The sequence below is a fragment of the Tiliqua scincoides genome, chromosome 10 (assembly GCF_035046505.1).
Source record: "Tiliqua scincoides isolate rTilSci1 chromosome 10, rTilSci1.hap2, whole genome shotgun sequence".
Classification (NCBI taxonomy): Eukaryota; Metazoa; Chordata; class Lepidosauria; order Squamata; family Scincidae; genus Tiliqua; species Tiliqua scincoides.
The window spans coordinates 17,975,217-18,000,214 of record NC_089830.1 but is presented as its reverse complement, the minus strand read 5'-3'; the positions used below and the strand labels follow the sequence as shown (position 1 = coordinate 18,000,214).

The window sequence follows — 24,998 nt, the reverse complement described above, 5'->3', positions numbered from 1 at the left end:
GGAAACATTTGTATCCTCCCCTGCAAGACTCAGGTTTCTGTCAACAAAAATGGCAGAAAAACACAACATAAAATGGCAAAAACAATTGTTTCTCAAAAGGAACTGGGTTGTATGCCAAGATGCCATCACTGGTTTCTGTGGCAAGGAGTTTCACAGACTAATCACCCAGCATGTAATTAGTCTGTGGAACTCCTTGCCACAGGAAGTAGTGATGGCATCTTGCCTAGGTGCCTTTCAGAGGAAATTGGATAAATTTCTGGAGGAAGAGCTCATCCTGGGTTACAAGTCATGGTAAGTATGCGCAAGGTAGAAGTCGGCTGCCTCTGATTGCCAGATGCAGGGGAGGGCACCAGGTGCAGGTTGTGTCTGTTGTCTAGTGTGTTCCCTGAAGCATTTGGTGGGTCACTGTGAGGTACAGGAAGCTGGACTAGATGGACCTTTAGCCTGATCCAGCGGGGCTCTTCTTATGTTCTTATGTATTGTTACACTGAAGTGCCTGTCTGATGAGCCTATTGGAGCAGCATAGAGTATAGCAGGGGTGTCAAACTCATTCCATATAGTGGACCGAAGTTAATATTCATGGTGCCTGCTGAGGGCCAAAGTGACATCATTAAGCAGGCAGTGACGTCATTAAGCAGATAATCATGTTGGCAACCTTCAGTCTCAAAAGACGATGGTATCGCACTCTGAAAGGTGGTTCTGGAACAGCGTCTAGTGTGGCTGAAAAGGCCACAGAGGTTGTGTCTGTTGTCTAGTGTGTTCCCTGAAGCATTTGGTGGGTCACTGTGAGGTACAGGAAGCTGGACTAGATGGACCTTTAGCCTGATCCAGCGGGGCTCTTCTTATGTTCTTATGTATTGTTACACTGAAGTGCCTGTCTGATGAGCCTATTGGAGCAGCATAGAGTATAGCAGGGGTGTCAAACTCATTCCATATAGTGGACCGAAGTTAATATTCATGGTGCCTGCTGAGGGCCAAAGTGACATCATTAAGCAGGCAGTGACGTCATTAAGCAGATAATCATGTTGGCAACCTTCAGTCTCAAAAGACGATGGTATCGCACTCTGAAAGGTGGTTCTGGAACAGCGTCTAGTGTGGCTGAAAAGGCCGATTCGGGAGTGACAATCCCTTCCACACTGGGAGCAGGTGCAGTCTGTCCCTGGCCTGTCCCCCTGGCTATGGGCCTTCCTTCTTTGCCTCTTTGCCTCAGACTGTTGGCCAAGTGTCTCTTCAAACTGGGAAAGGCCATGCTGCACAGCCTGCCTCCAAGCGGGCCGCTCAGAGGCCAGGGTTTCCCACCTGTTGAGGTCCACTCCTAAGACCTTCAGATCCCTCTTGCAGATGTCCTTGTATCGCAGCTGTGGTCTACCTGTAGGGCGCTTTCCTTGCACAAGTTCTCCATAGAGGAGATCCTTTGGGATCCGGCCATCATCCATTCTCACAACATGACTGAGCCAACGCAGATAATGACCAGATAAGCAGATAATGGCCAGAAATAAATGGTCTGTTCTTTGTTCTCACACAGAAACTCATGAGCTGCAAATGACGGAAGAGAAAATGCGCAAATCTTGTTGGTAATTTCAAGATATGAGAGAGTCTAATTATAAGAGAGCCTAATTATAACGGGGGATGGAGAAATTGCTTCTGGGGACTGCATCTGGCCCCTGGGCCTTATGTTTTACACCCCTGGTATATAATGCCATGGGTGTCATACACAAGGTCTTCCACAGCCTGTTCATCTCGTCTTGGGAGGGTGGGAGGGGGGCGTTCCCTTGTATCTGCAAATTCAGCTATCAGTGGGGGATACAAGGATACCTTCTGTCATTTGCAGCTACTGAATTCCTAAGTGATGTGCTTATTTCTGGTCATCACCTGCTTAACAATGCCACTTCCTGCTTAATGACATCACTTCCAACCCACAGCAGGCACCATGAATGCTATTTGGCCTGCTGCCTTCCTTACGAGGAAAGGCTAAGGCATTTGGGCCTCCTCAGCCTAGAAAAGAGACGCCTGAGGGGGGAAATGATTGAGACATACAAAATTATGCAGGGGATGGACAGAGTGGATAGGGAGATGCTCTTTACACTCTCACATAACACCAGAACCAGGGGACATCCACTAAAATTGAGTGTTGGGAGAGTTAGAACAGACAAGAGAAAATATTTCTTTACTCAGCGTGTGGTTGGTCTGTGGAACTCCTTGACACAGGATGTGGTGCTGGCGTCTACCCTAGACGCCTTTAAAAGGGGATTGGACAAGTTTCTGGAGGAAAAATCCATTACGGGGTACAAGCCATGATGTGTATGCGCAACCTCCTGATTTTAGAAATGGGCTATGTCAGAATGCCAGATGCAAGGGAGGGCACCAGGATGAGGTCTCTTGTTATCTGGTGTGCTCCTTGGGGCATTTGGTGGGCCGCTGTGAGATACAGGAAGCTGGACTAGATGGGCCTATGGCCTGATCCAGTGGGGCTGTTCTTAACCACAATCCCACCCCCACCCCCGTAAATGCCCACGACAACAGCCCTGCAAGCATAGCCCAAGTTATTCCGATGGTCCCCGATGCCAGCGCATACTACGCTGATGAACCTCCAACCCTTGTGCAACTACACAGGCGTAAACCAGCAAATGGGGTGGTGACATGGGAGGGATGTGGGCAGCATGTGGAGGAGATAACATCACTGTATCCTCAATGATACAATTTCTGCATAAGGTGAAGACAGTAAGGCTAGAAAAAAATAGGTTGGGTTGGATCCAGATATGGTCTTTGGTGGCTTCCATTGAAAGAAGGGCTATTTATGCCTACTGTTAGACCACTCACTGCAAAAGAGAATTGAAAGTCAGTCCAGGAATGGTCTCCCTTTTGGGTATCCTCTTGCAAAACCTTTTGTGCAGATGGAAGCACTATAACTGATAAGAAGCATAGTGCTGTCAGGGCTCTTGCACAAGTCTTTGTAGAATGGAGTTAAGAATTTAAGAAGAGCCCTGCTGGATGAGACCAATGGCTCATTTAGTCCAGTATCTTGTTTTCTACTGTGGTCAGCCAGGTGTCTCAGGGAGGACCATGGCAGAAGAAAAAAGGCATTCTACTAGGAGATAGTAGAACTGGAAAAGGAGTAGAAGGGAGAGATCAAAATGATTAGTGGGCTTGGGCACCTCCCTTATAAGGAAAGCCTACGTGTTTGGTGCTCTTCAGTCTAGAAAGAAAGTGCCTGAGGGGGACATGTTTGAGACATGTAAAATTATGCCTGGTGCGGATACAGGGAAGTCCTGTTCCCTCCTACACAACAACAGAACCAGGCAACGTCCACTAAAATTGACAAGTGGGAGAGGTGGAACAGACAAAAGGAACTATTTCTTTACCCAGCATGTAATTAATCTGTGGAACTCCTTGCCACAAGATGTGGTGGCGGCAGCTGGCCTAGATGCCTTTAAAAGGGGCTTGGACAAGTTCATGGAAAAGTCCATCACATGATTACATGCAGCCTCTGGGTTTGAGAGGCAACCTCTCTCTGAATGCCAGGTGCAAAGGAGTGGCAACAGGATACGGATATCTTGTTGTCTTGTGTGCTCCCAGAAGCATCTGGTGGGTCACTGTGAGATACAGGAAGCTGGACTAGATGCGTCCTTGGCTTAGTTCAGCAAGGCTCATCTTATGTTGTCCCATCAGAGGTTTCCAGCCTCTGAACCTGGAGGTAGCACATAGTCAACATGATAAGTAGCTATAGCTGACCCGATCTGCTCCATTAACCCATTTTTGCCCAACCCACAGGTCTAAGGCAGGGGGTTGGACTAGGTGACCTATTAGGCCCCTCCCAATCTATGATTCTATTTGGTCCCTGTTGCCTATTGGGCAGAAATGGCTTTTAATGCTGCCACAACCTCCTTCCTTCTTTACCACAGCTTGAAAAGAGGTAGGAGTAGAAGGATGTGGGGAATGGAACATTGCGCTTTCATTCTTCCAAGCTGGAATGCTTTCCTTCAGGAGAATTATCACTGTCAATTTAACATTTGGAAGTGTTTCAAGAGCTCTTATTTGGGTTGGCTATTAGGGCTCTGGATTAAGTCAGAAGAGGAGGAAAGATGTGAAAAATGATATATCCAGCAAAGGACTTCTGTTCTGTTTTAGACAAGCTCTATTCTTTTCCTTTCTTTTTTTTAACACTGCCCTGCCTCTTGGAGTTTCAACGTGCTATAATTAAAACAAATTAAAGATGGAGTTAAAAGGAGATGCTGTATTCCATTACAATATAATTACATGTGTTCAAAAGCCCTATAAATTGAGTCAATTTTTCTCCAGGCTTGGAGCTCCTTTAGCATATTTCAGCAATTAATTTGTTCAGCTTCGGTGATCTCAAAGTATCTCGATTGCCCATTGCTTAATTATTGGAATTATTGATTTTTCCCCTCCCAATTTTCAGCAAGTGCGACCTGCTCAGCGTAGCAAGAAATGTCTAATGAGGGTGTTCACAACACAAGCCTATGCAGATCTACTCAGAAGTAAATCCTATTGCAGTGGTTCTCAAACTTTTTAGCACCAGGACCCACTTTTTAGAATGACAATCTGTTGGGACCTGCCAGAAGTGATGTCATTAACCTGGAAGTGATCTCATGGCCTGAAGTGCCATCATCAAGCAGGAAGATTTTTAACATGACAAAATCAAACCAATGAAGTAAATTAAAAGTTTACAATAAGTATATGTTTAAAATTTATTTAATATAAAGGACCCTCCTAACCCTCCCAAGCAGTTGATGATCTCTTTAATAAAAAAATTCCCCAAACATCCCAAAGAATGTAACCCTATCCACACTTACTCAGGAGTAAGCCGCGTTGACAATCGTTATTAAAAGCATATTGTTAAAAGCATATAGCCTGTTAAACATACAGATCTGTAACATTTCCCCAAATGCAATCAGAGGGCCCAATCCTAAACAGTGTGTGCCAGCCTACCACTGGTGCACACTGTCACAAATGTGCCATAAGGCACTGTGCCAAATGTGCACTGGCCCAGCACTGGAGCCAGCCCAGCGTACTGCTGGGCGGTGGAGAGGTAGGTTGGGACATGGAGGGAGGCAGGGAGGAGGTGTTCCATGTTGGGAGGAGGGATATCCTGAGCTCTGTGTCTGGTTGTGTGGCCCGACACGGAGGCTCTTGATTCTTGGGCTGCCGTACAATCAAGTAGTTCCATTGTGGGGCTACTTGCCTTATCACAATGGAGTCCTTTCTCTTACGAACATCTCTTACGAATGTCCCCTTTCTCTGAAGAGCCGTTGATGGCTGCCAGGTTGTGATCAGAATGCAGCGGCAGCCATTTTCAGTGCTGCAGCATCCCAGAGCTCTGGGCAGCTTAGGATTGGGCTAACATAACATGACTGCATCAAGTGCAATAAATTAAAAATAAAATACACATTGAAATGAATGGAGACCCACCTGAAACTGCATTGTGACCCACCTAGTAGGTCCCGACCCACAGTTTGAGAAACACTGCATATTGACTTCAATTGAACTTACTCCCAGGTCAAAGCATATCCAACAGTAAGTCCCATTGAATACAATGAGACTTGCTTCTGAGTAGACGTGCATAGCTTGTGCTTTCAGTGAAGGCAATTTAAATGCAGAAATAAATTCCCAGGATGTGTTAAAAAGGTGAATTGAAAGATCAACTTTTTTCCTGATCTTCCCTACATGGTATTCAATTCATGGAATGTAAATGGAAAGTGGGATCTTTACTAGTTAAAAGTTCCTCTTTGAAACTTTGCAGCTGTTACTTTTAAGTTACTGAGCATAAATACATTTGTTTCCCCAAACCCCAGTAATTATGTTTCTATTTCTTTGTCTGTTCACCTCTTTCCTCTAAGAAGAAGGGATACAAACTCAAATATTGTGAAAAGTATCACTAACACAACTGTCAAACTGCCATCAGACCATAAGTCCTTGTCTGAATCAAATCCCCTCCCTAATGCTTTGTTCTGCCATCACCCATCCCTTTCTTTCTCAAGTTTGGGGGGGCTCTGTTCCTTTAACAACACTTCAAAACGACAAGTCCCGGCATGCACAGCGCGAAATAAGAAACAGCGTCTACATCCTGGGAGAGCGGTGCATCTTGGGCGTCGTAGTCCACAGCTGTTCAACATGTAGTGCTCTGTACCTACAGAGCTAATTGCAGTGGACCTATGCAAGGGATGCTTGTGTGGGTGGGTGGGTGGGTAGGTGGCACAGCACAGCACAGCACAGCACAGCACACGTGTAGTCCCAATCTGTGGACTTGTTCGCTTCATCATGTAGGGATGATTTTGGTCACTTGGGGAGGCTTAGGTGTGCAAAAAGTGGACTACCCAAAATTTGCATATATGCTAATGCATTGCAAGTATCTACACTAATTAGCAAATGGGTTTACTGATAGGGAGAGGGTGTGACGTCTGTCCTAGGATAAAGGAATGCAAGTTGGAAGGCGATCCCCTGTTTTGCAGGCATGGCTCTGTACTTTGCCCATTGCCTAGCACTAGAAGTGGCTAAACACCCTATCGGAGTGTGGGGGAAAAGAACAGGTCAGACCGGTTTACTTTCAGCAAGGTAGCAGCAGCAGCAGCAGCAACTGGGAGTTCTTTTTGGGGGCATTGAGAGACACGACGAAGTGCCTGCAGAGCCTAGAGGCGTTTGAACGTGAGAACGATGGTGACACGTGTCGGTTGGGGTGTTAAGTGAGTTCGCTGTGTATAGCTAGAGCAGAGTGGCAGCTGCGACTTTGAGAAGAAACTCAGTCGAGTTGAGCGTCGTGCTGGAGACTAATGGTGGAGGTGACTTCCTAGGAATGTGGAATGCCATTTACACGTGTGTGCCTGTTGGTGTGCAGAACTAGACAATGCAGCTGAGCCCTTTCCTAGTTTTTAAGCAACAGTAACACTGAGAAGCTTGCCCAGTTGTGCTAAGGGTATGCAGGATGTTGTTGCCAATGTCTTCTTGGGCACTGCACTTGTGCAGTTGGTGCTGCCAACTTTTTTCCTTGGCATGGTTTTTGTGCTTTGGATTATTGTCAACTCTTTCAGGCATTGTTCTGGAACTTTGCCAACTTATTTTTCTGCTGTTTCTGTTGTGCCTTGATCAGTTTTGCCCCCTTTCCCCCCTCCCCCTTGATATTGCTTCTGTACCTTGTGCCTGTATTACCAACTTTATTCCTGGCATTGTTCTTATGCCTTGGCTTGGTATTGCCAACTTTTTTCCTGTCACTGCTCCTGGGTCTGTAAATACATCAGTGAATTTATATGTGGAGGGGAATTGCATGTCTTCATCTATTGAGTTCCTGCATGTCATGTCACCATTCAAGGGTCAGGAATCCTGATCTACTTGGGGGGGGGGGGAGTTGGCAAGCTTCATCCTGGGGTAGGATAAATGGGACCTGTTGGGCTAAAATAGACATGGGCAGCCTTATATTTTCATACATGACACAGAAACCGGTGCTTTTCAACCTCTTCATAAATGACCTGGAGACAGGGTTGAGCAGTGAAGTGGCTAAGTTTGCAGACGACACCAAACTTTTCCGAGTGGTAAAGACCAGAAGTGATTGTGAGGAGCTCCAGAAGGATCTCTCCAGACTGGCAGAATGGGCAGCAAAATGGCAGATGCGCTTCAATGTCAGTAAGTGTAAAGTCATGCACATTGGGGCAAAAAATCAAAACTTTAGATATAGGCTGATGGGTTCTGAGCTGTCTGTGACAGATCAGGAGAGAGATCTTGGGGTGGTGGTGGACAGGTCGATGAAAGTGTCGACCCAATGTGCGGTGGCAGTGAAGAAGGCCAATTCTATGCTTGGGATCATTAGGAAGGGTATTGAGAACAAAACGGTTAGTATTATAATGCCGTTGTACAAATCTATGGTAAGGCCACACCTGGAGTATTGTGTCCAGTTCTGGTCGCCGCATCTCAAAAAAGACATAGTGGAAATGAAAAAGGTGCAAAAGAGAGCGACTAAGATGATTACGGGGCTGGGGCACCTTCCTTATGAGGAAAGGCTACGGCGTTTGGGCTCTTCAGCCTAGAAAATCATGTCCCCCCCCCGCTTGAGGGGGGACATGATTGAGACATACAAAATTATGCAGGGGATGGACAGAGTGGATAGGGAGATGCTCTTTACACTCTCACATAATACCAGAACCAGGGGACATTCACTAAAATTGAGTGTTGGGCGGGTTAGGACAGACAAAAGAAAATATTTCTTTACTCAGCGCGTGGTCGGTCTGTGGAACTCCTTGCCACAGGATGTGGTGCTGGCGTCTAGCCTAGACGCCTTTAAAAGGGGATTGGACAAGTTTCTGGAGGAAAAATCCATTATGGGGTACAAGCCATGATGTGTATGCGCAACCTCCTGATTTTAGGAATGGGTTAAGTCAGAATGCCAGATGTAGGGGAGAGCACCAGGATGAGGTCTCTTGTTATCAGGTGTGCTCCCTGGGGCATTTGGTGGGCCGCTGTGAGATACAGGAAGCTGGACTAGATGGGCCTATGGCCTGATCCAGTGGGGCTGTTCTTATGTTCTTATGTTCTTAAACTGGGGGGCGGGGCTTTTTTTCCTTCTAAAATGTCCCAGTTGGCAGTACATAGGAGTGTTTTTTGTGGGTGATATTTTTTTCCCTAAAATTTATTTATTAAAATAGCAAATTGTTAATTTTTTTTTCAATGGTGCATTTTAATAAATTATAATTGCTTTTAAAATGAACTAGGTAGGTGATATAGGTGGTATAGTGTCAGCAGATGCAGGCACAGTATTAGTCCATTTAAAGTGTCTGGGCTTGAAGGCCATGGTCCAACACAATGTCTTTTGCCTGATGTTTCTTTGGAGGGCATTTTCAAAGGTTCCAGCATCCAGAGATCACCATTCTGTTCCCCCTCCCTGGAGAAAAGCAGAGTTCTAAGTTCTGCTGATTGCTAGGCATGTGTTTTTGGTCAGGAAAAAGACACTTTATTGGACCACCATGACCTTCAAGCCTGGACAGTTTTAATTGGACCATTGGACATTCCAGCCATGAAAGCCACAGTATGTCTATAGCCACTGTATTATTTCTAACTGAAGAAGTAATATCTTTCAATTTCCTGAAAACATCTTAGAACACCCAAATGGTGATGCCTTGTATTTTCATTTGGATATTTTAACACCAAAAAAGAGGTGTTTTGTGTTTTTATGCTTTTTTTTTTAACACCCCCAGCAGTATGGTACTGATTCAAAGCACAGGGGCAATGCCAGGAAAAAAATTGGCAAGATTAATCCAAAATGCAGGAGCAATACTGGGTAAAAAAGTTGACAATACTGACCCCTAGCAATACAATACTAATCTGAAGCACAGCAGCAACACTGGGTAAAAAAGTTGGCAATGCTGACTCCTAGCAATACAGTACTGATCCAAAGTACAGGAGCAATGCTGGGGGGAAAATGCAGGAGCAATGCCAGGGCAAAAGAGTTGGCAAGATTGACCTCTAGCAATACAGCACTGATCCAAAGTACAGGAGCAATGCTGGGGGGAAAATGTTGGCAATACTGACCCCTAGCATTACAGTACTGATCCAAAGCACAGGAGCAATGCTGGGGGAAAAACTTGACCCCTAGCAATACAGCACTGATCCAAAGTGCAGGAGTAATGCCAAGGAAAAAGAGTTGGCAAGACTGACCCCTAGCAATACAGTACTGATCGAAAGCACAGGAGCAATACTGGGGGAAAAACGTGGCCCCTAGCAAAACAGTACTGATCCAAAGCACAGGAGCAATGCCAGGGAAAAAGTTGGCAATACTCACCCCTAGCGATACAGTACTGATCGAAAGCACAGGAGCAATGCTGGGGGGAAAAGTTGGCAATGCTGACCCAGTGCACAGACATGCATTTTTTGTGTATATATTGATTTATTTTTGTGTATGCGCATATATTATTGTGCATGCGTTTTCAATAGAGAACACCATCTTCTTCACCCTCCAAAACCCTCAAAGTGCCCCCTTCCTATACTTTTTGCTTGACTATTGCCCAGCTTGGGTCCCACCATCCCCGACTCCCGCGCATGCGTGTGGCAGCCGTCGAAGGAGCAGCAGCAAGAGGACTCCGGGCCCAGCAGCGCCTACGCTCCCCAGAATGCAGCGCGCCGCCCCGAGCTCCCCAGTGGGCCGCCATGTTGTCGGAGTGAAAGGCAGGGGGAGCGGCAGCCAGAGCGAGAGGCCGGGGGGAGGGGGGGCCTTTGAAATCCATCTTCATCCTACCGCTCCGCCCGTGAGTATCGGGCCTAGGGGGGGCTCAAACGGGAGCAGGCACCCTGGGGAGGCCGGTGCTGGGGCCATATTGGGGGGCCAGGCCGGGTCGTGGCGGCCAGGCCCCACCGAAGTGGGCCCTGCGCGGGCTGGGCTGCCAGGCTCTTCTCCGCTTTTGTTCCTGTGCATGTTTTCCAGTCCAAGCAAGGCCTCTATTGTTGTCCTAGCGGGGGGGGGGGGAAGCAGGGCCCAGGGACCCCCTCCTTGGACCACCAGGAGCCGGGCCTCCCCCCGCCCTCCCAGCCCCCTGCCTTGGAAGGGCTCTGTGTGTATGTTCCCCCAACCTTTGGGGAGGGGCTGGGGAGGGAGCTGCCTGGGCTTAAAATAGGAGTATTTCTCAGTAGCCAGGTGGGTACATATTTCTCATTTCAGGTGCTTAGCTTCATGCTGTGTGATTTAACAACGCAGATGTGAGGATGCGATGGGGTTTGTTTTTGTGTGTCTGTATAAGGAACTGGGGTGTGTTTCTGTGTGTATGAGGATCTGGGCTGTGTTTTTGTGTGTCTGTATAAGGAACTGGGCTGTGTTTTTGTATGTATATGTGTGTATAAGGAACTGGTGTGTGTGTGTGTAAGTAAGGAACTGGGGTGTGTTTTTGTGTGTGTGTAAGGAACTGGGGTGTGTTTTTTGTGTGTGTAAATGAGTTTAAGGAACTGGGGTATGTTTTTGTGTGTGTGTAAGTGTGTTTAAGGAACTGGGGTGTGTTTTTGTGTGTGTGTAAGGAACTGGGGTGTCTTTGTGCGTGTGTACATGTGTTAAAAACATGTGTATTTCTGTGTATTTGTGTTTAAGGAACCGGGGTGTGTTTTTGTTTATGTGTAAGTGTGTTTAAGGAACTGGGGTGTTTTTTTGCATGTGTAAGGAACTGGGGTGTATTTGTGTGTGTGTACATGTGTTTAAAAAAGGGTGTATTTCTGTGTATTTGTGTTTAAGGAACTGGGGTGTGTTTTTGTGTGTACGTGTGTTTAAGGAACTGGGGTGTGTTTGTGTGTATGTGTTTAAGGAACTGGGGTGTGTGTGTGTGTGTGTGTGTTTAAGGAATTGGTGTGTGTGTTGTGTGTGTGTGTGTGTGTGTGTGTATTTAGAATACTGGGAAAAGGCAAGGAAGGAGGAGAAAAAAGTAATGTAAGGCAGAGGATCAATATAATCTTCATAGATTATACCAGTGGGTCCCAAACAGTGAGCCTTGGCTTGTGTGTTTAAGGTACTGGGGGAAAGTAAGGAAGGAGGGGGGAATGGGGGGAAAAAGTAAGAGAGGATAAATGTGATTTTCATATCAGTGGTTCCCAAACTGTGAGTAGTGAGTAGCTTCATGTTGTGTGCGTGTGCAAGGAACTGAGAGAAGGTAGGGGAGGAATGGGGGGAGGAAAAGTAATGTAAGAGAGGGAATAAATATCTTCATAGATTATACTGGTGGCTCCCAAACTGTGTGACTTCCTTGTGTATGCTTGTGTGTATTTAAGGAACTGGGGAAAGGCAGGGAAGGAAGGGGACTATTCTCTTCCCCCCCCATGGGGGAATAAGTAAAGAATGAGGGGATGAATATGATCTTCATAGGTTATACCAGTGGTGACCAAACTGAGAGCCATGGAAACCAGCCCGGGAGCTGCGGAATCCTCATGGAAAACCGACTGTCCTATAGTGTATAGGATTGTAACCCAATAGGGAGCTGTGTCTAATGGTCCAGTTGGTCAGGAGAGCCACCAGTTGAAAAAAAAAAAGTTTGGGAACCACTAGATTATATATATATATATATATATATATGTACTGTAATTAAAATTTTTCTGAGCAGTTTGTACAGGAAATGGTGTACGTGACTTAAAACTTTGTGTGTATACTTTGTGTGCATGTGTGTTTGGGGATGGGGGGTTATAAGATGAAACTTGGAGTGGGTTGTGTGTGTGGGTGGGTTCTGGGTTGGCCTCCCCATTTGGGAATTCTTGCATCTGGTTCACAACAAGTTTAATATTTCTCTGTGTTTTGTCTTTGTTGTATGCCATTGGACTTGTTTTAGGGGCAGTTTTTTTTTTCAGGGGCTGGAAGGTAGAAAAAGTGTTCTGGGTTTTTTCACATGAGTTACAAGAATACTTATAGGTTTCCTTCCTTGCTTCATTTTCCTATTGTTCGTGGGGGGGGGGGGGAGAAGAATGTTTTTATTTGCAAAGAGGTTTCTGGTTTCTCCCTCCTGGGGCCTACGGCTATTCTAGCCTCGAGTTGAGTTTTTGTTGGAGCAGTCTTGAAGTTAGACAAAGTTACAGAGGGGAAGTGGGGGGCGTGAGGGGTGGTTCTTTGTGGTCATGTGACCCCCTTCGGAAAGGCAAGCTTTTTGGAAAGTTCCGTGTGTTCTTAATTTAAACACTTTTTTTGCCATGTTGAAAAGGTGATGTTTTTTACAACTGCCACCAAAAAAAGTAGATTAAGAGATCTGATTGTGTGCCTGTTTACTGTGCAGTGTGTCCCGCTGTATTCAGTGGGGCTTACTCTCAGGTAAGTGTGCATAACATTGCAGCCCTGCAGAATTGAGCATTTCTTCAGGCCAGGATGGGTTTAAGCACATGTTGTCTGTTTTGGAATGTGATCCTGTTTGTAGACCATGAACATCAGAATCAGTGGGGACAACAAATGATGTCTAGAGTTAGAAGTGTTTGCAATTCAGTTCTGTGCAAGTTAACTCAGCAGTCAATCTCATTGAGTTTAAAGGGCTCTAAAGTGAGTGTACATAGGATTTGGTATTTTTCAAGTTAATACTGGAGTAAAAATTCCCATAACCAGCAGTAACTGCCCGTACAGGATTCAGATTACAGAAGTTTAAAATTTGCTGTTCTGGGTACTGATGCGACATCTACACCCACTTATTAAATCATTTCTGCCAAATGTAGCATATATGCAACAGGGATCAAATGAGTACAACTGTGGGTTGGGCAGAAATGGGTTTAACTGATGTGAGTTCACTTAAAGGTGCTCCTGATTTTTGGAAAAAGGGAAAGGAAGCTATGTGCCATGTCTGCATGACTTTTGTTAATCTGTAGTAAGGACAACACCCAGGTGGGTGTGTTTACCCCTTTTTGATAATGTGGTTGTAGGTTTGCATGCCCCTTTTATAACAACCAGGCGCAGGCTGTTAGTTTTGTAAATGAGGAGGAGCGCTCTCAAGAAATTGACCATGAAATCTAAAAGCAATTTGGGAATGCAACTGTGGTGGAGAATCCAGCAGTGATGGTGGTCATGTGATTTGAACATCCTGTTGTAGTTCAAAAGATTTTCTGTAGATCAAGATTTGCTTGAACTAGACTTGCTTCCCGGGGGTGTTCTAGCACTGGCTTGGGTGAAGAAGAAATTAATAAGAGCTTAGGTTGGCTAGCACTTGTCCACTGCTGTGTGACATCCTAATAGAGCCTTTTACCTTGGGAGCAGGGTGTTTTGTATGAAGGTTGACATGGGGAGTCTCTCCTGCTTTAGAGCGTGGGGATGGAGTGGTGCTGTCTGGGTTTTCTTAGGCCCCCACCTCCGTGCACTGCAGCTGTCTTGATCTTCCAGCAGTGGCAGGAGCCTGGACAAAAGTATGTGGACAAGATATTCTGTAACCATTTTAGAGAGGGGAGGCAATCTGAAATGAGCAAACTGCCTGATGTGTGGTAAGAGGTCTCATCCCTCAGGTGCGCATGAGTGGGTGGGGGCTCAGTGCGGTCACAGAAGTTTGGAAACTCTTGACGCGCAACTGATCTGCTTGCAAGTACTTGAGTTTTTAAACTTACGATGATGCTATTGCCCTATGCCCTTTCAAAAATTTACCAAGATTACTCATTTTGGGATTTTCTTACAGTGTGCTAGATGAAAGTCAGATGGTTGGGGAATTCTTAGTAATACTGATAACTGGGTGATGCCTGACCATGATTTCCATTTGCTAATGTACCAAGGAGAAAGTGACAGTTCTGTTATTTTACATTATCCCATCCTTTCAAGGAGCTCAGGATGACATTTGTTGTCCCAATCTTATCCCCCCCCCGTTGTCCCAATCTTGCCCCACCATGTTATCCTTAGAACAGCCTTGTGAAGTAGACCAGACTGAGACAAAGCAACTGGTCGAAGGTCACCCAGTGGGTCTCATGGCTGATGTGGGATTTGAACCCTAGCTTTGCAAGTCCTAATGTGCCATTTTAACCGTTCTATACAGCTTGTCAGTTCTTGCAAGGAAGTGTTTAGATGTAGCTATGTTAACTCATTTGGAAGCAGGAAGAACATCTGTGAAACTGCTGTACAGTGTACTGGCAAAGAGCAGCAAAATGGGGGCTGTCCCAGTTGAGATCTTCTGCCGCCGACTCAGTAGATAGTGTTAGGCAAGCTCAATTCTTCAAGTGCTGCCTCGATTCTCCATCTGCAGCATGGGGATAATAATCCTGACTTACCTTGGAAGGAGATTTCAGGGTTGCATCGAGCGCAGGCTTGTGAAGTGCTTTGGACGTGCACAAATTGCTTATAAAATCGTAAGTGTGGTGTATAAACAAAACCAGGGTTCTCAAATTTGCACTTTTTAAAAGTAATGGGATGGAGGCAAGAGGGAGTTGCTTAGACATGTGCCCATTGTTGCCCAATTGCTCCTGCTTCAGACCTGAATGGGGTGTGCTGCTGCTCCAGTGCTGGAAGGAGAATTCAGGTTTCTGGATTCTAGCACTGAACTTTTAAATCACTTCACCAGCCAATTTCTAAATTTCCCAGCCTTGTTCCAATCCTTTTGTCTTCATTATTTTCTTTTTTTAAAGAAGAAACAAGGAACCTCAGAACACTTATGTTTGGGATTTCTTTGTTCCCTGATACACAAAACCTTCCAGGTAGATGCTTATCGAAGCATTTGTCTGCCATTTTCACTAACTAAAATTGCCATCACAGACCATTGGTATTGCAGGGTGCTCCAGGTTGTCACCTTCAGCGTGCTGCTCATGGGAAGTCTGTGATCATGAGGCTGCTGCATTCTTGGATAGATGGATTGACCGGGAACAATACTATTAACTCCAAATGTTAGAAACCAAACCCCTGGCAATTGCAGAAAACAGTTTCTTTTTTTAAAACCTTCAAAATAACCCACAGCCAAGTCCAAATCTGTGTATGGACAATCTTAAAACATGTTGTTGTTATTTCAATTTAAATTATATTATTTTAAATCCATGGTACAAATTAATACCATTATTTAAAAAAATACAATAGACAAAAAGCTGAAAAAGGAGAATTACAAATTAGTTAACAGGAAAGCCATTTAAAGGTGTCTCTGGTTACTGAAAAATATCTACAGTGTCACAGCTGGCCAGGTTGTGGTTATATTGGAAAGATTTAGGCACATATGGTTCTAGGTAGTGATTGGACCATTGTGTTGTGAACAACTGTGTTCTGGGCAAATTTGTCCAGGTAATGGACATTTGCATCCGTTCTTTGTGTCCCTGTAGATATACGCTTTTATTTTTGAAACGGAAAGATAAGGTTAGGGGAGAGATAAGAGGCTTTGGATATATAACATAGGATTTGTTGCCCAGTTATAGTGTGATGCAAATGACCACGGTGCGTAACGCACGCACGCACGAATGTCCAGGGGTGCCAATGACTGGAATGCATTTGTCCAGGACACAATTGTCCAGGATGTAGATAATCTAGTACCAGTTCTATCTTAAGGCAGGCTCATGTACTTTATTCTTTGGTACATTCAACTGGCACAGGGCATATGTGTCACAGGTCCCATTTGGGTGGGAGATGGGCTTGGCTGTTTAGGACCCCATTGGCCCTTCGAATAAATCTTCCCACAAATTCCTATGGCACACATTCTTTCACTGCACAGACTTGCCATTCTGAGTGGGAATATTTTTTGTACTGTGCTATGGTTGTAGTTACGCTGGTGTGAGCTGCAGAGGGGATGTTATAGCCCCATATCTCTAAAATATTTATATATTATAGGACTGCTGTTTTTAATTTTTTAGTCAGTAGATTATCAACAAAAATGTCAGTTGATTAATCTAGGTGATCCAGTAGCTGTCTAGGAGGCCTATTTTTGTTAGTGAGGTTGTTAGCTTTGTGTCAATTTCAATAATGGTCTCCTTTTATGAAAGCAAAGCAGGATCCTTTTGTAGTGTCTGCTCATAAGCTAATTTTTCCATTCATGTAATTGTTCCAGTCCCCACCCTACTCCAAACCCTGGGTTTACCAAAGCATTCAATATGCCCTGCTTCGTTCTTACAAGTATGTTTTGGCTAATTGGGAGAAGTCCCAGTTTCCCAAAATGGAAGGCTTTCAGAGTGAGGTCTTGCACTGCTTTACTTGCAGTTCCTTTGGTACTAAATAAGGCTGTACCCTAAACAGCCACAAGATCTGTCTGCACATTCAAATTTTTTTCTGAATTTCTTTCTTGGAAGTTATTGGTGAGTGCCTCTCAGGATGTGTGGTTGAGTATTCTTAGAATTCATGCATTGAGATAATCATATGGGGCCCTGTTCCATATTTCTTTTGCTATCTAACATGCTGGGTCAGCAGGCATGCCAGACAGGGCCTTTTTAGCAGTAGCTCCTATTTCTGTAGAACTCTTTTCCAAGGGAAGCCTGCCTAGCTCCCAGTGTTCAGATGGCAGGGTAAGACATTATTTCACGAAGCATTTAGAACTTCAGAGAATGACTTGCCCTATGCTTGGGCAAGCCCTATGCATTTTTGTTTGGTGTTGCCACCATGATTTTGTTTAATTGTGTTTCATAAGGCAGCATGCAGAATGAGAAGAATCACAAAAGATGGAATGGGGGGCAGATATTTTAAGTACTGTGTTGGAAAAAGAATTCAGTTAACAGAGAAAGTTGACAGATTTTCTACCCACCTATTTACATGTGTAATGTAGCTTGTGCTTACCAGTTTTCTATGAATATTGTCTTTGTAAATGGTGGGGGGAGGGGAGTGCTCATTGATGATGTGTGTTCTTCAAGTTTAACAAAGAGAACATTTGATCATACAGTGATTGTACTGGAAGGAAGCTGTAGTACTTGTATTAGAGTAAAGGGTCCTATTTGTTCTCTTGTTCCTAAGTTACTAAGAAGATACTCTGAACCACAAATAGTTAAGTTGTATAGTATGGGTTAATTTAGATTGCAATCCTAGTTGCAGTTAATAGGATCGTTTTGTTCTGTTAACATGAATGGAAGGCTCTCCTTGAGAAAAAGTTGCTTGGGGGTGAGTCTTAATCCTCATGGAGGTTATGGTTGAAGGGCTCTGTCCCACATGCACCGCTGATGACTAGCATGTTGTGTGAATGATCGCAGATCCAGCAGCACAGGTGGAAGTTTCTTATTGCCTCATAGATTTCAGTGGTGTTTAGTTGAGATTCGTTTTGTTAGGAAACAACCTGATGCTTTTCAATGTAGTTCATTGTTTACCAAACTAACTCAGCCAGTAGTGCCCTTCCACAGTGCTTGGAACCTAGATGTAAATGGCAAAGGTGCATTTTGTGTTTCGTGATGACACCACCACCACTCACTTCTGGGTTTGGAGACCTGCAGTGACCCTACAAATGTTGGGTGGGAGGGCTTTTCTAAGTGCCTGAAAACTGTGCGTGGGAGCTCTACCTGCTGTGCTGAGCCTTGCCGCTATTTGCGTTGTGGTCTCCCTGCTGGGCAGTGGGTATCCTGCAATGCCCGATTGAATGCCTTGTGATGCCCCAGGGGGTTGTGATACATGGTTTGGGAACCTCTGGTGTAGTTGATTCACTTCGTTCAGCTCCAAGACATCCAGTAGCACACAATCAAATGTGGAGACATCAAAGGATGTATATGTTCATGTGAACTGGCCTCAAACAGTTTTTCAGCTATATTTAATTACAGAGTGTGTTCTGTTGAAGCAGTAGAATCCATCATTTGGAGATAGTTTTAGCGTCAGGTTGGTCAATCTGGTAAGCTTTAAGGCCCTTTTTGATGCAACTTATGTGTGTTTTAATTCTACTTTAACTATGTTTGTTGTTCTTGGACTGCTGTCAAAGCAGCATAAAACATAAGAACAAAACACAGTAACAACGAAAACAAATAGCCAGGAAAAAAAAAATCCATCATTCAGGGGGTGCCAGATCACACCCAAGGTCTACCTAAATAAGGCAATCTTCATCAATTTGCCAAACTCCTTAGAGGGAAGGGACTAAGCTGGCCTGCTATGATGAAGACCCTGCATTCTGTGCCCTCAAGCTTCAGACAGAGGAACATACAAAATGCCCTTTGGGTTCATTGGTTTCCATATTCTTTTCTTTTTTTTTTTTTAAACATACATTACAGGTTAACTTTTAAAATAACAATACATTTTTGAACCGTAAGAAATTAAATGTTGCAGTATCTCATCCAGCTGAGCATCTCTGAGCAGCTGCCGGATGCTGAGCACACATACTGCAGCTAACTACTGCATGTTCCTGGTGTATAAAAAGCTTGCAATGATTATATTGCTGCTGTGATTTCTAGGGCAGATGTGACACCTGCCTCTTTCCTTTGCTTCTGTGGCTGAATATTCAAGACAGGAACAGCCGTCTTCCTTGAGGACCCTAGCAAACTAGGTGCATCTTTGCTCCAGAGTCATGGCGTTGTCATGTTTTGTTAGGGACAAGCAAACGTGACACGTGCCTGGGGGAACAGTGCAACCCACCAATTAGGCAGTCCACACTGGGCTGTCCAAAAGCCCTGTGGGGAGGCAAAACAGCAACCAGAAAATGCCCACATTGAATCTTGGGCTCATGAAAATAATGGGAGGTTGTCCAACATATCCCAACAACCTAATAGGGTTCCCTCCAAATAACATTACCAGTAACAAATCAGTGTTACAAGTTTGCACTATGTTAACTCTTTTGTCAGGTTAAAGCCAACGTGGAGCAGAGTTAACGGGGTAGGGCACCTGGGGTTAAAAAAACTCTTTTCTGATGGACCCCTGCGGTGCCTTGTAATGGGTCTTACTTTGTCCACACAGGAATGTACATAAAAAAATTAGACAAATAATAATAAACTCTACTCCAGAGCACTTAAAGTGGCATGACAATAAGGAATGGAATTTATGATACAGGAAAGGGTAAATTATTTTTGCTGCCCTAATTTGAGGAACTGCCGGGGACAGAGTGGACCCCAGTTAGTTTGAAGTGCTAAGACGTTCTGTTTTCCCATTCATTTCAAAGGGTAAATGGGGGCCACTGACAGATTGGTACAGTAAATTGAAAAGGAAGGAGGGAAACCCTGCAGGACAAGGGACCCCACAGTTGTTGAGAGAACATTGACTGTAAAGTGGTTCAGGTTTGCTAAAACTTAAAATATCTGTAAAACAGCAGCTGGGATCCATGGTAGTTGTGGGGAGTTTTTAATCCAGTTTAGGAAGGTTAAAATAACCCATTTTTGCCCAGCCCACAGGTGTACACATTTGGTCCCTGTTGCATATATGCAGTGTTGGGTAGAAATGGCATAATGTTAACCTGGTGCCTGAGACTTGAGCAGGATGGGCACCAGGCAGAAACTTTCTGGGGAGGAGGTAGCACACTCTGGGACACCACAGAAAAGATGCTCTTTCTGGTTGCTACCCATTTAATTTTTGAAGGCAGTGTTGCCCAGAGCAGGGCCTCCAAAGAAGGTGTTGATATGACGCTGGTTAGATGTGAGTGTGGATACATGTGTTTGCAGACCTTCTCCACCCATCTGTGTCCCAGCCTTGTTTCTGAGGTCAATCCGTGGCTTTGGAGAATCAGGAACCTGCGGCAGGCACCCCCCTCTCCGCTCATGCAGATTTCTCTTCTCCTTTTTCAGGTTGCCTGAAGCATAATTTGTTGCCAGATCTGAATCCTGCAACTAGAGCTAAACTTTCAGGCTGTAGTTAGAAGTGGATTCATGAGCCATGGTTTGCTAACCAAAGTTGCCTGATAGCTACTAAGAGTAATCTTGAAATGGAAAAGGGACAGGGCCTACCCAAGATCTCTGGGAATTGCTCTAGTTCACCATCTCCTTTCCTCAATGCATCCTCTTCAAAATCAGGCAAGAGGAAGAGCAGTGGAGACAGGTGGATGAAGGTCTACCTGAAGGTCTCCTCAGGGCAGAGTGGCCTTGGGGAGGCAGCATGTCTGACTGTAGCATGTTCCTGATTTGCCAGACCTTGGTTTGGAGGATTGTTGATGCTAAAGTCATGGCAGTAAAAACCAGGCTTGTTGTGAGTCTGTGCTTGACAGGGAGATGTGTGTATGACGTATGTTTGTATAGAAAAATAAACTGAACTTGTTTGGTGTGTTAACGTTGTCCGTCCTTTGATGTATATAGAAGATGACATACAGTGGACCTACCTTATCCTCAGGTCCAGCATCAGTGGATTTCACTATCTGCATATGCCATGGATGAGGGGGGCCCCTTTAAAAAACATTAAAAATCAGTAAGAATAACCTTCCCTACCTTCATGCTGCAAAATAGCACTGTTTGCAGGTTTGCAGAGCAGTTGTCTGTGCTCCTGTAAGCCACTTCCAGGTCATGCACTGCATTCTGGGACTAGCCAGGGCCAAAGGAGGAGGGTCATACCCCAGAAGTGGTTTATAGGTGTGCAGAAGACTGCTTTGCAGCTATGCAAATGGTACAGTTCTGCAGCACAAAGGTAAGGAAGGGACTCCAGTATCCATGGGTATTGGTATCTGCACGGGGGGGGGGGGAGTGGCAGAACCAAACCCCTGTGGATAGTGAGGGATATTATACATCTAAAAATGCTGTGCATTGGGTGATCTTAAGCATTCCCACATTACAAGTTTGCAACGTTTGTGTGAAAATTGCATTGCATCAATTCTGCATTGTGTGTTGAACATGTGATGGCAAACCTATGACGTGAGCGTCATAGGTGACATGCCACAACATTTTGGGTGATATGCCAGTATTCACCAATACTGGACAACTGAGGTTTACTCATATTTCATTTTTGTAATTGACATTTCTTTATATAAATCATAGCCTGACACATCATTGGACTGTATTTTTTAAAAATAAATGAATATATAAAGCATTGTTTCTCTTTTGTGGGGGTGTGTGTGTGTTTGCCATGCCAGCAGAGTCAAGTTAGGCAGTTTCTGAATTTTTGACAGCCAACCCTAAGGGTTCACAATCACTGTATGAAACACAAGCATTTAGGCTGCAATTCTATACACACTTTCCTGAGAGTGAGCTCCTTTGGACACAGTGTGACTTATTTTTGAGTGCACTGCTCAGTGCAAATTTCTGGCTTCTTAGACTATATTCAGCCTGTTAAGGGAGGAAATAGCATGAGATCTGTAGTATCCGTAAGGTAGGGTCTTCCTTGTAAATCTAGAACATCACCATCTTTCAAGACTGGCTCCCATTGTTTGGAGTTGGCCAGTGGAGAGCTGGAGGGGCAGTGGATCAAAGGACACATGCTGGGGACCCATGAGGGAATTTTGCAGTAATATTAGCTTTTCTGAAAAGCAACTGGGTAGGGGTGCCCCCATCTGTTTAGGGCAGGAGGAGCCATTAACCCTTCATGCATGCCGGTTTCCTGATTTCTAATATTCCCAAGTAACATTGGTTGAAAGGCTAACTGCAGCTGGGTGGAAGGGAATTTTATCAGAAAACTGGGGAGAAGCTAGACTCTCCCTCAGTGCTGCTGATCCAATTAAATTGGAAGCCTTTGCACCAGCCTTTTAAGAAAAAAAAAAGTGTAATGTGTAGTTTGCCCTTAAGGATCCCCATGCCAGGAATGTGTATGCTATTTAAGGAACGATTTAATAAAGTTGCTCAGATGCATCAAGAAATAGACTTTCTAATCTGAAAGCATTTGCCATCATTAACTGCTGACTTAGGGATTTGAGATAATGCTTATCCTTTGGAGAGTCCACACTTGGAAAGAAGCATTGTCTTGAAGCAGAAAGCATTGCTGTAGTCCTGAGTTGGAGACATGCCAGGTCTGAAAGCTGGGGTTGGAGGTTCTGGATGGGCTAGGTATTGGCAGGGTGGAAGAAAGGACCCCTGAACTTGCCAGTTTTGTTCTATTAGCTTTAGCTGGCATGGATAGGATGTTTGGGTGGGGGAGACCTGGGTCCTAGTCTTCTCTTGGGCTGACCATGACTTACGTTCTAACTGACCTCTTAGGAAGGTTCAGAATAAAATGAATTGATGCCCTGATGTTGGAGGAGGGATAGAATATCCATTCTCCAGTGGGATCTCCATGTTCGGGTTAGTCTGATGGGTAGCTCCATGTTCCAGATGGGTAGCTCCTCCCCCTCAGGCGGGCAGGCCAGAGTTCAGAACTTCCTGGGGGGGAGGGGCTGCCTGGACTTCCCCAGTCTGGCCTAAGCCTTTGGGCAAGCAGGAGAGTTGGGTCAGCTCTGCTGACCCCCCACTGGAGATCACAAGGGGGGTCTCTCCTTAATTTTTGGAGTTCCTTTTTTGCTCCCCCCACCTCACTCTCCAGATATAGCAGCCAGGCAGCTTCCTGCTTGGCCAGCCCAGCAGGTTCCCCCCTGCCTGATTCTCCTTTCTGGCTCGCTCCCTCCCTGGGCAGGGCAGCCACCTTTTGAAATTGGTGCTCCTTTGCATCTTGGCCCTGTGCCTCCCCTGACTGGCTGAGGAACAACGAGGCCTCTCACAGGCTCCCTGAGCACAGAGAAGCCCGGACCAGCCTCCAGTGTGGTGGAACAGCCTTGCCTCTAGCTGCATGCTCAGCGCGCATCGCGCTGTTCACCCCCTGGTGGGGGTGAAGGAGAAGTGCCTCAGGACTGGAGGGGTCCTCTCCCAGTCACGAAATAAAATGAATTATGCACTGATGTTGGAGGAGGGATAGAATATCCATTTCACAGCAGCTGGAATAGATAAAAATGTTGACCTTTTTCAACCTCCTCTTCAAACTTAAAGGCAACAGTGTGGGTTTGCATGTGAGAGGTCCATACATTATTGAAGCAGCAGCAGAATAAAACTGGGCTTGTGCAGGAATTAAGAACTGTGTTCTTATCTAACATATGAAACAAGCTTTAATGACACAAGGCGTGTGTCTATTTTAAATAAAAACAGTACTCTTTGTTGTACATCACAGGCTTCCTCTATAGAGTTCTCTTTAAAGGCCAGTTTTGGGGTGGAGTTTTGGACCAGAGATATAGTGTCCAGACCACCGTCTTCTAGTCATGTAAAGCTGCCTTAAACTGTGCCATTGGTTCATTAAGCCAGTACTGTGCCCACCGATTGGCAGCAGATCTCTGAGGTCTCCAGCAGGGGTTTTCCCAGCCAGTTCTTCCATGTGAGGTTTCTTTTAATGGGAGATGTGAGCGATGGATCATAGAACCTTCTTGACACAAAGAGTATCATGTACTGTTGAGCTACAGTTTTTTGCACCCCCTTGAGTTTACTTGAAAGCAGTACTTTCACTTTGACAGCCAGTGTGATGTAGTGGTAAGCGAGTTGGAGCAGCTCCAAGGAGATCTGGGTTGAAATCCCCACTCCATCACGAAGCTCCCTGGGTGACCTTGGGATAGCCACCGTCATGACATCTAGCCTACCTTACAGGGCTGTTGTGAGGATAAGATGGGTGGGGTGAGAGGTTCATGCATGAGAGAAGCATGCATGCCACTCTTAAGCTCCATGGAGGAAGGATATAAGGAATGTGGGTTTATTTTAAGGTAACACTGTGTATGGGAGAGCTGTGACTGGGGAATGTTGGGTAGCATATTGGCTAAAAGATAGAGCTACAAATCAGGAATTCCCAGTTTCAAAACTCACCTCTGACATGAATTCTCTAGGTGGCCTTTGGCATGGCTGCTCTCTGTCAGCTTCAGCTGCTGTATGGAGGGGGGGGAGTATTTTTAAAATTCTTCCAGAAATGCATACCCCACCTTTTTGTCCTCCAGCAAAGCTAATGCCCCCTGCCCTTGTAGGGTTGCTATAAGGACTACAGCAGGATACACCTTCAATACAGATCTTTACCCAATCCGAAAGCACGATGCAACTGAACTAATAGTACTTGCAATGAGAACATTTTGTTAGCGCTGCTGAGAACGTAGAGCCTTTTCTGAAAGGGGTGAGGCTTGACTTCAGGAAGCCCAGATGTGGTGCATGGCTTGGTGATGGAGAAAGCAGCTCGTCTAAGCATTTTGACCCTGTGTCTCCTTAGGTGTTGGTGGAATGAGCGTTGCGTGTGTTTTGAAGAGAAAAGCAGTGCTCTGGCAGGACTCCTTCAGCCCCCACCTGAAACAGCACAGTCAAGATACAGCTAATCCCAACATGCCTGTTGTTTTGACAACTGGAACAGGGTCCCAGGCTCAGCAACAGCCAGCTGCAAACCAAGCCCTTGCAGCAGGGACGCACTCCAGTCCTGTTCCTGGAACCATAGGGGTTGCGGGCCGCTCCCAGGACGACGCTATGGTGGATTACTTCTTTCAGAGGCAGCACGGCGAGCAGCTTGGGGGAGGTGGAAGTGGCGGCGGCAGCTATAACAACAGCAAGCATCGGTGGCCTACTGGGGATAACATTCACGCTGAGCATCAGGTAAAAAGTTAAATATTTCAGAGCTGTGCAAGTGAGCCAAGCTGGGCTGCGATTGCTGCATGCAGTGAAATGTGAAAAGCCTGAATCTCTGTGGGGTGTGTGTGTGTGTGTGTGTGTGTGTGTGTGTGTGTGTGTGTTTGCTTGCTAATTGTGAGCCGTGGACTTGCAATTGTTTTTCACACAGTGGCATCGTAAGAGGCCCCCCCCCCCATCTCTTC

At 45.3% G+C, this 24,998-nt stretch overlaps 2 protein-coding genes across 9 annotated transcripts in view; both read left to right on the top strand.

The window, feature by feature from the left end:
* Positions 1-10,164, top strand: part of NKAIN1 (sodium/potassium transporting ATPase interacting 1) — a 45,328-nt gene extending 35,164 nt beyond the window's left edge. Inside the window, exons 6-7 of the mRNA XM_066638792.1 lie at positions 9,201-9,207; positions 10,012-10,164. Coding sequence (XP_066494889.1) covers positions 9,201-9,207; positions 10,012-10,164 — 160 coding nt within the window. The remainder of the gene's footprint in view (positions 1-9,200; positions 9,208-10,011) is intronic.
* Positions 10,165-10,166: 2 nt separating this feature from the next.
* Positions 10,167-24,998, top strand: part of PUM1 (pumilio RNA binding family member 1) — an 86,943-nt gene continuing 72,111 nt past the window's right edge. For all 8 annotated transcript variants that reach the window (XM_066638288.1, XM_066638282.1, XM_066638287.1 and 5 more), the window contains exons 1-2: positions 10,167-10,247; positions 24,407-24,780. In XM_066638288.1, coding sequence (XP_066494385.1) covers positions 24,418-24,780 — 363 coding nt within the window. In that variant the 5' untranslated portion in view covers positions 10,167-10,247; positions 24,407-24,417. The remainder of the gene's footprint in view (positions 10,248-24,406; positions 24,781-24,998) is intronic.